The following is a 16,303-nucleotide window of genomic DNA, read 5'->3' on the forward strand; positions in this document are numbered from 1 at the left end:
ATAATTTAACTGTCCCACTTCTTGTGAGGAAACCTCTCAGCAATTCCCAGGAACCTCTTTGAAGTTTGTATTCAGCAGAATACACACAGGCATTAGATGGTCAACGGGAAAAAAAATTATAGGTAATATAGGTTATTTTGTTAATCCAGGATACATGGTGATGTGGCAGGATGCCTTGTGAATAATGTGGCAAAACATGGTCTAGCTGGCTGTACACTATGTCTGTTTTTCTGTGAAGGATGTTAGTCCTACAAGAGAAATACTACAGTAATATTTAAGCATTTAAGCATAACTACTTTCCCTTTTCTGGTCTTTTTGAGTTGTATTTCTGCTTTGTGTTAATACTACTGGACTAGACTGATCAATTGTATTTCTCTATCTGGTAGGGAGTACAGTTCAATGCACCCAAATGATGGTTGTAGTTTTAGCCTATAAACAGGTTTTGGAGCTATTGGGATGGAAATTGCTAACATGGATAACTGTTACAGGAAGAGCTGTTTTCTTGGTAGTTTCATGTAATTAATTTAATGCTTAGGGAACTTCTCCTGGGGCCTTGAGCAGCTCTGGGCATTGCATATGCACGCGTGTGTGCGCATGGTTTCTGATGTGTCAGATTTGTTCTGCATGTACAAATCTACTGTGTGGGTCACAACATACAGTAGCAGTCTGATGCTTCTAGTTTGGGGCATGCAGTGTCCTCTTTTCTAGTTAGCCAATTCTTTAATGGCATGGCTTTCTCCTTTTCCATATTTATCTGGAGGACTGATAGCTTAGTGTGTGCCATTTCTTTGATTAATAGCATCTGACCTCTCTTCTGCTGGCAGTGAGAAGGGAAATTAATTTACTTTCAGTCCCTTAGGGAAAGGGGAGAGGCTGCATGGCTGCATTGGTATCATGTCAGGAGCACACAAGTCACAGAGATCACTGCACTCCTCTTACCCCAATCTCTGCCTCGTTCTTCCTGTAACTTCGTATCTGAAGGCTGTATATTAGCTACCCTAACATGTATTGAACTGAGAGGGCTAAAGTGAAGTATTAAGTTCATTAATCGAGGTGCTCAGCTGACAGTTTTTACTATTCTGCTGCTGTGGTTTCTGTGTAAGATGGAGCTATGATTTTATCAATGGTCTTTCTTGAGCAAAAAACAAAGGACAGCTGCAGCAAAGCAGTATAAACAAATACTGCATCTCAGATGCATCCAATAATAATTCATCCTTTTAGCCTTTTAAAACTTATTCTGTAGGAATAGGCAGAATCTGCAATAGCATTTTAATTAATTCTGTTTTCCACTCACCCCAAATCAGGGTGGTAGCACCCTGTAACCTTAGTGCAGGATTGTCTGTGCCCCAGAACTCCTCCATAGAGGCTGAAGGGCATGATGCTCCTCCATGGTAGATTACCATGAAGCAGGGGTCCTCCTCAAGGTCCCTCCTCAGCAATTTTAGCTGCAAATATGGTGCAAATATGTTGGTATCACCAAAGTTTCAGTGAAAGAATAGCAGGGAAAAAACATCTTTGTTCAAATAAATAAAAATAGAATAGACTGCTGGAAAAAGCCTGAAATTGCATTAATCTAGATTTATGATAGTGGTCTCTCTAAAAAATATATAGCCATGGTGATGTTAAGTGCAAGGTTGGTTGGTGGGAGGGTGATTTCTATGCAATTGTAGCGAGTCTTGAGTTAAAAATGTCAGAGCTACATACTGCGCTGTGCCAAAGTGGTATGAGATGTAGGAGTCTTGTGTAATTATTTTATTTACAGCAACTTAGGTTGATCCATGACTATCAATACTTGTTGCATTTTGAATGGAACATGGAAACTATGCCCGTATTCTTGTGTCTGTAATTATTGCTGTGTGTATTACAGAACAAGTATCTGCCCCTTACACTTCTGAGAGTTCAGAGAACCCGGCGAGGTTATGCTGGATATTTTGGGATGACTATATGGTAATACAGGAATTTTTTGTTTTTCATTATAGACCCTAAAGCGACAGAGCCAGTTGGCACTCTATTTCTTTAACACTATTCTAGCTCATGGGGATCTACGAAACAACAAACTAAATCAGCTTTCAGTCAATCTCTGGAATCTTGCTCAGAAACATGGCTTTGCTGACACCAAGACTATGGTAAGGAAAACAGATAATGCAGAGAAATTTTAGTTCTTAAGAGCTTTTTCAACTCCTCATTTGGGAAAAAGTAACATTTTCTTGATCTAAATAAACCTAATCTCTTTACCAGTTGCTCTCTTAAAAAAAAAAAAAATTAAATGAGCTTAAAAAACCCCCACTCTTATTTTTTAAATGCTTCTTAATGAATAAGCAGCTTCTCTTATTTCAAGTGGTCTGTATTTTTCTAGCACTTTTAAATGTATTTCACACATTAAGGAACCTGGAAATGTTGGGTGCTATAACTTTTTTTCAGTACAGAAAACTATCTTTAAGGAGAAATACAGCATTTTTATTTAGTGGAGGAACCGCATGGTGTAAGCTTGGAAAGTGGGCATTCTAGAGCCTTCAAGAAAGATATGCATGATAACGAGCTCTGGAGTAAGAAATGCAAGTGCTTGTGTAGCCAGTGAAATTTAGGGAAAATCATGAGAGTGTCTATTAAAACACCTTCACATAGATTAAATGATGGCCTATGAAATGAGAAAAGACAAAGACACTAAAAATCTCAAAATATCTTTCTTTTCATACCCAGGTGAAAACGCTAGAATACATCAAGAGGCGAAGCAAACAACCTGAAATGAGTCACTTCACAGACTTGGCCCTTCGGCTTCCTCTGCAGTCTAGGACCTGATGAATGCCTCTTTTCCAAGGAGTCTTCTGTACCAGAGAGCATGTAGCCGAGGCCAAAAATCACTGATGTAGATTTTGACTGGAGGAGTTCAGTGTATTTTTATTTTACTTAATGTGACAGATTTACCTGGACACAGGTAAAACTGTTCTGAGTGCAATAATTTAACCTGAATTTCTGTTTCCAGTTTTACCACTATATTCTTATTTTAAATGCTGGTTTAGATTCACTAAAGGGTATTTTGAAGCTCTATGGCTGCAAAAGCCTTTTGAAATCTAATCTGTTGTCATTTTAGCAACAAAGGAAGAAGATAACCTCCAGGGATCAATTCACAGCCTCCAAACTTCATCCCACTTGCAGAATAGTTTCTCCTGTGTAGAAAGCAGCATTTCAATATAATAATCCTACTAAGTCATCTTTCTGCTTTGGGGTACTGCCAACATTTGTTTGGTCAGTTCCAGTAAAAGAGAAAAATGGCCGAGGTGTTACTGTTCTAATTTGTACAATACATTTTCACAGACATGTTTATGCTTTCATTTTAGTTCAGTGGTGTTTTGTAAAATGGAAGGAATCTTTTAAGTGCTGTCTGCAAAGGAAAATGGATATGTATGCAAAGTATTCTATATTCACAAAGTACACTGTATCACTGAATAAAACAATTTGCAGTTCATCTGTTTGTTCTGGGGGAGTTTCTTTGCATATACAAATTTATCACCTTACCCTTGTGGAATTTAATTACATGTATTGCTATTACATAAATTTCACTCTCACCACTTCTGTCCCATGGTAAGGAACCATGTTGAGATCTTGCATCTATTGCTGCTTTTGCTTAGTGGTAAGTATTTTAATGAGCTAAATCCTTATATGGATATTAAGATATATTTTTGCACAGAAGTTTTATTTTGTTAAGGCTAAACAAGTAATCAGTTTTGCTAGAACCATATATTTAAGGAATTAGCAAGCTGATAATAAATACCACCCAAATTATTAAACCACTCGTGTTGCATGTTTTTCATCTCCTCAGTGGTTATTGAAGCAGGGTACATCTAAAATACGTATTTTGTGTTAAGGTTGTAAAGAACTGAACTAGGACCCTTTGGTCCTGGTACAGACTACATATGTAAGCTGAGTAAAATTGCAGGAGTACAAGACAATTATGAAGTGGTACCAACTTGATACAGAACCTTTCCAACCCTTAGTTACATAGCTATTTTAATTATATTGACTTTCCTTAAATAATTCTGTATAAAGTGCACATAGATAATGAAATAATAGTACTGCATATGTTATGTCCCACTTTAATTTAGCTTTCCTTCTTGTTGCAGCTGCACAAAACAACTCTCAACAGCACGTAGATGATTCTTACTTTTGGGCTTGGAAACATAAACTACGAACTGGGTAAGTGGGATTAAACTCTGAGCTCTCTAAACTGCCAAGCGGGTCACACTAAGCAGCTGTGATATGGCAGAAGTTGCCCTCTGGGGGCGAATGTACTGCTCTAAACCCAAACCCAGTGTGTTGTTCCAGATTCTGTAAAATGGAAGCTCTTACGGCAGGCTTACAACTGTCCCAACTGTTCCTCTTCCCCATATAGGCACCAATTTTTGCGTTTTGAGCACAGTGTAACTTTGGTTTCTACATTGATGCAAGACCGCCATGAGAAATGCTTTCAAATGTTTTACTACTGTTTTTATTAGTGCAAAAATAGCTCAACAACAGGCAGAAAGCTCTGGTTAGTTATCAGGAGCAAACTCTAAACATCTAGCTTGAAAGCTAACGCAGCCACTCTAATAAACTGCTTTTGGCTTACTTCCATGTTAGAGCAAAATTATTTTTAGTTGAAGCACTCTACTTATTATAGACCTCCTCTTTCTTTTGTATATAGCAAATATACAGGCCAGACCAAGTTTGACTGCTTGAAAAAAGCTGACAGTTTTTCCCCCAGGTATGATGTGTCTTGTTTTTCAAACTACGACATTTTCATGTGCACAGTATTATCAAGAGCAAGGTGCCAGGCCATCCACAAAGCTATAGTCGAGCAACACACTGGTATACATTATGCAGTTCTAGATGGGAAAAGAGGCTAAGACTAATATCACCTTCAGCATCTTCGTCAGTGACAGTGCAAGACCAGTCACTACCCAAGACCGGCAGAAGAAAGCTGTACATGCTGTCCCTCTCCTCCTAAATGAAGTCACTAGTTGACATTTTCCTACCTGTTCCTTTATTTTAACTCATTTTTTTGCCAGGCAAGTAGCTGAGGGCCTGAATTCAGCATTTGTCTTAGATCAGAAAATAGAACCTCCACGACCTGAATTTAAGTAAAGCAACAGCTGAAGCCTAGAAGGGCTGGCTCAAGCCAGTCACTGAGCTTTGAGAGCACTGGTGCAAAACAGACTCACCCTGTGGTACTGGTGATTTTAAATGACACTTTAAAGGAGACGGTTTCCTCAAAGACAAGTTCAGACCCTGCAGGAAGTGGTTCAGCATCTCCCTCTTCCCAGGTATGGGAATGGATTCATGGCAACCCCTTAAGCTGGAGCCTCTGCATAATTTTCACTTCACCTCAGGAGTTGCCCAAAATGCATTGGAATCAACTGCTCTTAAGTGTATTTTCTGCTGGACGCAGCTGCTTTCAGGTGGAGCGGTCCACTGGAAAAGACTATTGTGGAAAATGAGGTTGCCTTAAAAGAGCAAGAAATTTAGTAGTTCAGTTGGCATGATCTTATCAGAAAGGATAGGTAATTCGGCAGAAAAACAATGAGCTGGCTAGGTAGAAATAGTAACCTAATTCTGGGGGGCTGGTGCTCCTCTGCAAGTCAGCCACTATTACACTACAGCAGGCATGGACATAAGAGATGGTCACCTTGTTCTGCTTGAGAACCAGAGCTACAGTGAAACTTAACAACACTGTCTCCCATAACAAATATCACAGCCAGTAATAAAATACATGACAGTGTTTTCACTGACTTTTTCTAACTTCAAGCAAGACACTGATAGACTACTTTGGACCCTTGAATTCTGAACACAACATAGACAAATGCAGTCTTGTATTTTGTACTCTTATTACAAAGCCAGCGAAAGTGCAAGTTGTCTGAAAATCCAAAGGTTAGAAATTTCATTGATTGATGCATGATGAACCCAATAAGCACATTATTAAAATTACCTTGCTTTCTATAATTTAGGAAGTCTAGATCCATATATTTGGTGCTGCTATCCAGAAGGCGTTTACTTGCATTTACAGATTAACAGCTGCTGCTTGAAAATCCCAACTGCCAGAGCATAGTTAAAATATAGAGGATGTTCAATGCTATTCATTATTATAATGAAGATGCTAATATTTAAGAAACAACTTTGAGTTAAAAGTCTTCCCTCATCACATTTGTAGGCATACCAGTAGTGTTTCTTCAAAGTAAACCACCATCGCTTTGTACCAGTCACTGAGTGTAAAAATGTGAAGATTTTACAGAACACTAAAATCCTTCTGAATCACTAAGATGTAGCTAAAAATAAGTTTATGAAATCAGCAATTTAAACAAAAATTTACTAAGTTTCAACTTGTTGCAGGCATTGCCCACGTATCTTCAGTCTTTGAAGGAGGCTGTCTCTTGCCCTGTAGAAAACATTGCAATGGTTTCAAAAACTTACTGTTTAGCTAAAGTGAGGATCCAGCTCCACATAATCTGGTGTATGCAGTTGAAAACTTGTACTAAAAGTGCCTCATAAATCAAACTTCTTAAACATTTTGTATTTTATTTCAAGTAAAAAGATGTGAAAGTGAAAAGACATTTGCCTGTTGAATTTTCATTCCTTTTATTACTTCAGAGTTTTAACCTTCAAATTTTATAGATCTAGATGTATATTTGTCTATGTATACTTTTTTGTTGGCAGCAGGCTGAAATCCAAGACCGATTCCTCTGTGTCGCTTCAAGTCCATTGCTTTATCGAATTCCATCTTCAGAGCCTGCTGTAACTTTTCCTCCCCTTCCCTGTTCAGAGCCATGTTCGGTTTGTTTGTAGTGGCTGAGAGATTTCCGATAGCCACAGAGCCCTTTTTAAAGCCACCCATCAGTCTAAAAAACTTCATTTCTTCCTCAGAACTTTGAAAAGCAGCTGTACTCCACTGGCCAAACTTTGTATCCTGTGAAGCAAAACAAGGTTAACACTAAAATTAAATAATACCAAGATCAAGGAAGACAATTTCTGGCTGTGTACCATGAGAACAGAACCAGCTACAAAAACCTGACAGGTCTGACAGAGCTGGGAAGCAGTCATTCCACAGGTAGTACCTCTCAAAGGACTTGATAAAAGAATGACGTAACCCTGCATGAGTTCATCTTCATTCGCATTTCAGTTAATTTAACCTGGAGACAGGGTTTAATGTGCTTTCAGAATCTCCTTTCCCTCTGTCTTTAGGAACCTTGACTTTTCTGCTCTCTGGATAATATTTACCTAGCTCAAAGAGCCAGACATTGCCCAATCATTTCTCTTATTCTAAGGCAATTGTCAGACTTAATCCTCTTTCTCTTTCACTCTGTCACTTCATACAGTTATCTTTTCATTTTCCTACTGCCTAGTTGTTCCTAGCTGTTGTTCTCAGCAGTGTTTTGTTATGTTAGTTTTGGAGACAGTGTTCAATCTGGCTCATTTGCTTTAAGTAATATTTGCATTCTCATCCCACTAATGACCACTAATATTGCAAGGGTGCAAAAACTGAGGGCATAACCTTATCCAACAGGACTAAATATAGTACTCTTCAAGCCTCCCCTCCCTCGCAGTTTACCATTCCTTTCCTCTGCCTTTCACTGTATTCTTTGAACTAGTTCACTCTTTCAGGATTTTTTTTTTGTGTGCAGATACTGGCTCCTTTCTGAGAATATAAGTAATGTCCAAGTAAAATCAGAATTCAGCCGTTGGTGGATAACCCAAAATACATCATATGATTTACAAAGTTTATGAACTTTTGGCTTACCTAGGAACAGGCTTCATTATCTAAGGATCTTACTTGACTCCTGAGCTATAGCTAGGAGCTCTGCAGTCATTTATAACTATTTCTGGCGGGACTGCTACTCCTAATTTTTTCTTTAAAATTGGGGGTGGTATTAAATGGAAGAATGTTTGATCATTAATTAAATAGACTGAGCTGGCTACATCAGAGGAAAAAATGTGAATTTAGCAGTGTGTTTATGTAAGCCTGAAATCCTTCCAACTGAACAGTTGTAGCTTGCATAAAACAGTCATTCTCCACTAGACAGCCAACATGACACACAGCATGCTACAAAATATTGCAGGCAAGCTGTAGCAGGTTTTTTAAGTTAAAAAAATGCAAGGCTGGAGTATCATTCACTATCACAGGCCAGAATACCTGCTATTAAAAGAAAACTATCCATGATACTGAAGTATTTTTACCTTGCTCAAAGACAAGTTGCTGTATAAGCCCAGGTCTGTGACACAGATGCATGCACACATACATGTATATATATGTCCTCCCTTTGGAATGGGAGACATCCGCACAGATGCAAAAATAATTATGGCTTGTCAAACCCTGTAATTTCTTTTTTAAGTGAATTGCTGGCAGGCATTACACATAGCTTTTGCTGCAGCATTTCCAGCTCTTTGTGAAGCGGATGAATTAGTTTTCATAGCTTCTATTCTTCTGCATACTACTAAACAGAGACAGATCAGCACCAAAGAACTGAGATCCTCTGCCAAGGATGTCATTTCTCTCAATAACTTCAGAGACTATTAGACAGTTGCAGTTACAGAGCTATCGCAGTCTGCCTCCCACTATGTAAAAACCTACAGGAGTTGTTTCTGAGATTTGTTTGAGGTATATTCCAACTTTCTAGGCATACTGGCAGTCTTGCGAAACAACTAAGAATCCTGAATTACTAGCAAACATTTCTCTCCTCCTGAATCTTATTACCCCTGCTAAACACTACTGCAACCGTTTCCACTACTTTACTGTAAACCTGTCAGGAGGCAGGCTGAGTAGGATGCAAAAGCAAAGAATGAAAAATCATCTTTCAAAGAGGTGGAGGAAAGATGTAGAAGTTAGGAGAGGACTGACTGTAAATATCACACACATGTATTATCAGTTGTCACCCCTTTTACCTTTCCATGTGCACCCGTTTCTGAATGTCTGCAAAGTCTTCCAGATAACAATTCAGATACAATTCAGTGACTGCTATATCCATAGCCTAGAATTATTTAGATTTCACAGTAAGCAGAAAATGCTTCTGTAGCAATTTGTCATGGCTCATTCTCCAGAGGAACCAGAGAAAATGTTGCTTTTGAGGACTGATGATGGGAATTAGAGCTCTGTACAATGCCAACTGCTGTTGGGAGTTCACCGTGAGCTCCCAGACTCTCTTGGGATTGTACTAACTTGTTCTGTAGCATGACCTTAAATTTACAGTCAGAAGGAAGACTGTTGTGCCAAGCCATGTACCTGAGCCACATACAAAAAAGAGTGCAGTGCTTTTTTCAGGAACTTGCTCCGGGACACAATATTTCCATCAGATCAAGGTCTAATTTCATACATACCTGTTCCACTTTGGGACTGAAAACTTCAGTTTTGCCAGATTCTCTATCGATTTCTTCTTGCAGAGCCTGCCGCCTCACCTAGCATGCAGAAAAAACAGCACAAGACACTATCTTCTGTGTGTTACATGACAGTTAATTTAATTCACAGTGAAAAGGGAAGAATAAAATAATTAGTTATCTTCAGAAATTTGCAAGGATAATTAGAAAGTTGCATGTGATTCTTTTACACACTCGAGAATTGATTTTTCTAGGAGTATTTTAAATGAACATTTTGCTGTATCAGATATGTTTAATCTTCTAACTGCAGGTAACAGCTACACTGAAACTGCCAACATTGATGAGAGGCAAAGAAACCTGTATTTAATTTAATAAGCTACTTAGAAGCTTCTGACATTGACTGGAGCTGTACGTTTTGGACTTAACCATGGAAGGCAAAGCACATTTTAAGCAGAGCTCTTTTTAGAGAAATCTTGGCATAGATGAGCAACCAAGCAGGTTTTTTGTTACAAATTCTGTGCATACCTTAAATGCTGACTTGCTTTAAATCTTACACAGTTAAGACAAAGCATACCTTGTCTATGTTAACTTCATCACAGTTTCCTTTTTTTTCCTGCACAATAGTTATGTCATCCACATGTTCCTGTAAAACAGGAAAAAGCTTGTATGAATATTTTTATCCATTCTGGTTAATTAGAATTTACAGAGCTCTGACCACAAAAGTAGTAAAACCACTAAGCAATACAGTAGTACTATTTTGGCGAAAGAAGAAATAGTCAGATCTAAGCTGGAAATGCCAACTAAGCCTGTGCATTTCTTTGGAGATACTTTCTCCCCAAGGCTTGCACAACAGAAAGTTGAGGAGATATCCTCTTTGTTAAAAAAGGATAGTAAGGGATTTTTTTTTTAAATTCACACATTAAAATGGACTTGCCAACATCACTGGCACATATAGTAACGTTTGCAGGCAGGGTCATTTCAAATTAAACAGTTTCATAAAACTTGAAATTTATACTTTAAATGAGGGACAGAAGGAGTTAAAGTAAAAAAAGAAATTTAAAAAATGGTCGTATGATAATGGCCCCTCTGAATGCACAGGACAAGCTTGAAGCGTGTTGATCCCACTAGCCACTTAAAAGACACAAACAAACAAAACCAATCAAGAAGCAGCTGCATTGTGCTTAGCCTTGTACAAATGCAGAGTAGATGATGGTCTCCAAGGAGCTTCCAGTCTGGAAAGAGCACGAGAAGAGGTGTGACACATACATAAAGTGTCTCCTACAATGGCAGCAAACAGCACTTTAGTTCCACATTTGAGAGCAAGGAACAGGGAGCTGATGTGAAGAGACAGAGCAGCGATGGCAGGAATGGAAGGGCAGGATGGAGGAGGTAAATCAGTGGCAGAGTCCACAACCAGCCAGATACTGATAACTCTTCCACAAAGTGCAGCCCTTCAGCAGCTTTTGCTCCCATTGACTGGCATTTCTAGATCATTGCCCTCAGCCTTTCTTTTCCAAATTTGTAATAAGGATAAGATTTTTGGGCATCCACTGTAACAGGATAAGTAATAAGTCCAGGATAGTGGTAAATTAGAGCCATAAGCTTTAGACCAGCCTGGAAAAGGTGGCCAAAGGCATGATCTATTAATACAGCTAACAATAATCCAAGCACGAAATAGCAAGGGAACACTAAGACAAGGAAAAGATTTTTAACATACTTCTGTCAGCAGAAGCTGCTGTTACTTTTTTGAGGGTTTACAGTTTTATTTAAAGTCATGAATGATTTACCTCGTTTTCCAAAGCTACCTTTTATACATTGATTTCACACACACAGAAGTACATGCACCATTAAAAACCGCGAGAACACTGTCTGCAATAAGGAGAGCTCATTCCCTTGGATGAAAAGAAAAAAAACAAAAAAACCACTCCAATTTACTTCTAGATGGCCTGGTACTGTCTTTTCAGATCTATTAGAACAAGCAGGAAAACTGTCGTGACAGGATTCTGCAAACAGCTGCAACATACTTTTTTTTAGCCGGAAGGTGAAGTGGCAGACAAGGAGGAAGGGTGCACCCCCATCCCTGCTAATTCACAGCATGTCACTGACCTGCTGAAGGCTACTGTGTGGCAATTATTAACCCCTCTGGAGGTGTGTCAATCTTCCCCCAACTTCACGGAAGGGGAGCACATTCACACGTGGTAGGATTATGCTATCTGCAGACAAACAATTTCAAAGAACTAAACTGAGTCCTCACTCTTCCTCAGTCTGCCCAAGTTGACTGTAATGGCATCCAATGGGAAAAACATCAATCATTCATTGGTATTAAGTGGGTATCACTCCACCTTGTCTTTAAAAACTTACTCTTTTGCTTGCTGCACGAGCCCAACAGGATTTTTTCAAGGCAGGCAGCAGTGTGTGTGACACACTGTAGACTAGAAAATGGTTCAGGACTATGGTACAGTTAAATGCAAGACCGACGTTATCAGCCATTTATTACAGCAGTGTCTTCTGGCCTGGCAAGAACTAGATTTCTCTAGAACCCATTTACCCAAACTTCTCAACCTTCAGGAGAATTTCTCTGAAGTACTTTTTATTGTTAAAGGACAGAGCTGAATATGGGAAAGAGAAACAAAACATGCACTACCCTACACCCTTCTATTGTTTGCAAGGTATTTGCTGTGTTTTCCATTGTAATGGTCATGCAAGTTTACTTGTCATTGTTAGGCTTATCTTGCCTCCACAAAATGTGAGCAGCTGCAAGAATCCAAATAATGTCTAACAGTCTCAAAAAGGCAGTGTCAATTTAATTAGAAAATATATCCCGGCAGTAAAACCACCTTGTCCTTTGAAAGGTTAAACGGAGAAACCTAAGTAAAAAGCCCCAAACATCTGCTCACCTAGTGACTAATAAGCATACCCACTCCCAACACAAACCTTTGTGGAAAAAGCCTGTATCTGGGTCTCCATGAGGGCTGAAGAACCTGCTTATATAAATCTATATTTAATTATTAGCACTGGACCCCAGAAAGCTGCCAGGTTTCCACAGAACATGAAGAAACTGCATATATGAGTGCATAACAAAGCAAAGCACACCATGAAGTCTGCTTGAGAGGCAGCTAGCACTATGGCCCGCTCTATCCCTAGTTTACAAAAATCTTTAGTGATGCTTTATTAACTGCTGCTTGACTTTTAAACAAGCCAAGCATTCAAAGTTCTTGATAAAAAACAACTGGAGTGCAGTTTCCCATTACCTATGAAAATAAAAACAAGCTCCTAATGACTTGCAATGAGCTGTTTTCAAAGTTTCTTAAGCAGCTAAAAATACAGATAGATACCTACTGAATTTCTCAGCATCTCACAGCTTAATTCCCAATGATAACAACAGATGTTAGGCATGTAGGTACTAACTCTAGGCACTTAAATAGCTTTAAAATATGACCCTAATCAGATTAAAAAAGAAAGTTTAAAAAAAAAGTTAAAGCAATAAAACCAGATCTTAATAGTATAATTTTTTTGGGGGAAAAAAAAATCAAAAAAGAAACCTCCGTATTTCAAATCTTTCATCAGTTCCTCTCCATGTTTGTTTCATCTCAGAAATGGCAGTACTGCAAGACTCTGGGATGGGATTTCCTTTAACAGTCAGTCTGGATACAATTCCAGTTACCTTGTTATAATTTACACAGCTCTTATATCTGTTTATTTTCTTGCACAGATTTATTTTTTAAATTAAGAATTTGTTTTTAGGTTGTTCTCTAGTATTTTCTATCAGAATTTATACATCAATGCTCTAGGCCTAGTCTACACTTAGGATTCTTAGGATCTTCTCTAAAGTCTTAATAGTATAATTTTTTGGGGGGAAAAAAAAATCAAAAAAGAAACCTCCGTATTTCAAATCTTTCATCAGTTCCTCTCCATGTTTGTTTCATCTCAGAAATGGCAGTACTGCAAGACTCTGGGATGGGATTTCCTTTAACAGTCAGTCTGGATACAATTCCAGTTACCTTGTTATAATTTACACAGCTCTTATATCTGTTTATTTTCTTGCACAGATTTATTTTTTAAATTAAGAATTTGTTTTTAGGTTGTTCTCTAGTATTTTCTATCAGAATTTATACATCAATGCTCTAGGCCTAGTCTACACTTAGGATTCTTAGGATCTTCTCTAAAGTTTTGTCCAAGTTAGACAACAGATTTTGGCTAAGTTTCCCCCTTGTTTCTAACACTGTGCAATTCCAGCGGTGACAGCAGCAAAAGCTTGAGTAGAAGTCTAACAGATACAGTTAGACGCACTCATGCTGCCAATGTTACCAACCTGCTCAGGTTAAATGACACAGTATTAAAATCCTATTTTACAGGAGTGTTGCTACTTTGCTAAGAGCAACTGAAGGAGGGATAGAACATTTATGACTGTACATACTAGTTTTCTTTTTGTGCCAATACTTGCTGTTAGTTGTAACATTTACATTTTCACAATTGAAACACTAGATGACTACAGCAGTAGACAGTAAAAAATACTTTCCCATGTTTCACAACTATTACATGCCGAAATCAACAGATCAGCTGATCCTGCTTCTCAAAACCTGGAGGAGGCCCCTATTTACCTAAATGTAACCTAAGGGTCTGAACAGGCAGAACAGCCTGCAAAATAGGAAACTGTCTACCTAAAAAGCTTCTAATTCCTTGGCAGGAGGGTGCAAAGATACCTCCTTCTTTACAACTTACCAGTGCCTCATTTCCCATGTCTTCTCTTTTGATCTTTTTATTTTTTGCATTTGCTTTTGAACCTTGTTCTTCAGCAGAGTCCTGCGGTGGTACTTTTCTTTTCTTCCTTTTTCCGTCACCGAGCATATGATTACTATTGCATAATACCCTATCTACAGCATCCCCTGTGACACATTCAGCTTGCTTCATTTTGCTCATTTCGCATGTTATTTTTTGGCTTTTAGATGCACTGTCATTGTTTAAAGAAACTTTTGAATATGTTGTTTCCTCCTCTTTCTGAATCTTCTTTTTCTTCTTGATTACTTCATTATTGTCCTTGATATTCTTCCTGCATTTTTTTCCAGAAAGTTCTTCTTCCTCTGACTCAACTTTTTGCTGTGCAGGGAGATGCTTATCAGGAACTCTGTGACTGTAGTCTTGATCATCTTCACATGTTAAGGAGGAAACATCTTTGCTTCTCTTCTTCTTCCTCTTGGTCAATCTGATACCTCCAGAGTTCTCAGTAATGTCCTCTTCCTCTCTATTTGTCAATGTAATTTCCTGGAAATTCTTTCTTTGCCTTTTTCTGAAGTCATTTAATGCAATGGGGCTATCAGGAACTCCATAGATGTTGTCCTGATTATCTGCTAGTAGTAAAAAGGAGTCAGACTTATCTTTCTTCTTCTTCCTCGTCTTTCTTCTCACATAACTCTCCCCATCATTCTGGACAATATCTGTTCCATGGTTTTCGCCAGTAAAAGCTTTTTCTTGTGAAATGTATTTGTGTGGTTTTTTACAAACTTCTTCAGACTGTTTAGGTTCACTGTCCTGGATATCTTCTAATGCTAAAGAAAAAATGCCTTTTTTTTTTTTCTTAGTTACTTCACCATCCAATTCCAAATTCAAAGCAGTATTCTTCGTGCTTTTTTTAAAAGCAAATTCATTTTCCTTAGTACCATCTGTATGATGACTTGAAAACTCCGTATCACTACTCTGATTATTCTCCAATGATAAGGAGGAATGACATTGGACTTTTTTTTTCTTCTTTTTGAGAATTTTAATTTGTTCCTCTGCTTCTTCTTGAGGTTCTGAATCCAGATGGCCTTCTACATTCACAAAGCTTTCTGAATGTGCTTCCTTCAGTAATTCAGAGCCAACTCTCTTTTTCTTTTTTTTCTTCTTCTTCAGTTCTAATTGGTCTAAACATTCATCTTCTTTTAAATTTTCCTTTTTCCTTACCTTTGTTTTTGTCTCAAGCTGGTCATCATCCTCAGTTTTAATAACAGTTTGAACATCTTTCTCAATTTTAATGATCGTCTGGCTCCTACTACTTTTCACCTTTTTCTTTTTCTGTACAGGTTCCTCATGAACTTCTTTTCTCTTTTTCTTTATTATCATTCTAAAAAATGAAATGAAGATGTTAGCACACCACTTCAACAAGATGATGCAAGTCCTAGTCTATTTGGTCGTCTTTTATTCTGAAACCATTCCATATCTCTCATTGTCCCCGGCACTCTTTTTCTCATCTCACAATCCGCTTTCTGTGATGGGAGGGAACCAGAACTGCACGCAGGACTGAAAATACAGTCTACTGGAGTGGTCAAGGGGTGATTTTTTGTCTTGGGTTTTTTTGCTGTCCTAGTTAATTTGTAACTTTGTTTGTCTTTTTGACAGCTGCCGAGCATGACATTTGCACAGAAATATCTACCCTCTAGAAATCCTTCCTAAATGACAAGACATACACATATATAGAAATCGATAAGTATAGTTAAGGTGGTTTTCCACCTTCGTATGACTTTTCACTTATTTAGCACTGAATTTCACTTTATTGCCCACTTAGCATTACAAGATCCTTTTAAGGCACCTCAGTCATTACCCTGAATTTGCTTCTGTTTGTGATTTCTCATCCTTGCTATCCGTTTCCTTTCTCGGGACATTTATGCCTATGAGCAGGTTACAGCAGAGAAGCCTTTGGGACCCATCTGGTGACACTCCCTCTCTTTGCTGAGAAACCTGTTTATTCCTACTTGGTCTCCCATCTTTTAATCAATAACTAATCCACAGGATTTCTTTAAGCGCCTCTTGTAAGGCACCCTGTCAGAATCCTTTAAAAAAATAATCCGAGTATACCATAACATACCCATACCGGTTACCTGCATGCTTGCCAGGGCTTTCAAATAAAGCCAGCAGATGCCCGTGGCCGCCGCCGCCCGCTCCTGCCAGACCGTGCCCCGTGGGAGACGGGCTGGAGGACCCGGGGGTG

The 16,303-nt window shown here is 38.5% G+C and overlaps 2 protein-coding genes across 2 annotated transcripts in view; one reads left to right on the forward strand and one right to left on the reverse strand.

The window, feature by feature from the left end:
• The window catches only part of LOC103917594 (chromosome unknown open reading frame, human C16orf62), a 54,444-nt gene extending 50,981 nt beyond the window's left edge, over positions 1–3,463 (forward strand). The window contains 2 exon segments of the mRNA XM_009324781.1: positions 1,980–2,126; positions 2,701–3,463. Of these exon segments, the coding sequence (XP_009323056.1) occupies positions 1,980–2,126; positions 2,701–2,799 (246 nt within the window). The 3' untranslated portion in view covers positions 2,800–3,463.
• Positions 3,464–6,560: 3,097 nt separating this feature from the next.
• On the reverse strand, positions 6,561–16,280 carry KNOP1 (lysine-rich nucleolar protein 1). Its single transcript, XM_009324784.1, has 5 exons — positions 16,194–16,280; positions 14,062–15,439; positions 9,914–9,982; positions 9,343–9,420; positions 6,561–6,937 (listed from the first exon to the last, which is right to left on the reverse strand). Exons 2-5 carry the CDS (start codon positions 15,436–15,438, stop codon positions 6,626–6,628), a joined length of 1,836 nt encoding a protein of 611 aa, XP_009323059.1. The 5' UTR covers position 15,439; positions 16,194–16,280; the 3' UTR covers positions 6,561–6,625.
• Between the last annotated feature and the right edge of the window lie 23 nt (positions 16,281–16,303).

Source organism: Pygoscelis adeliae, unplaced genomic scaffold (genome assembly GCF_000699105.1).
Source record: "Pygoscelis adeliae isolate BGI_AS28 unplaced genomic scaffold, ASM69910v1 Scaffold85, whole genome shotgun sequence".
Taxonomy (NCBI): Eukaryota; Metazoa; Chordata; class Aves; order Sphenisciformes; family Spheniscidae; genus Pygoscelis; species Pygoscelis adeliae.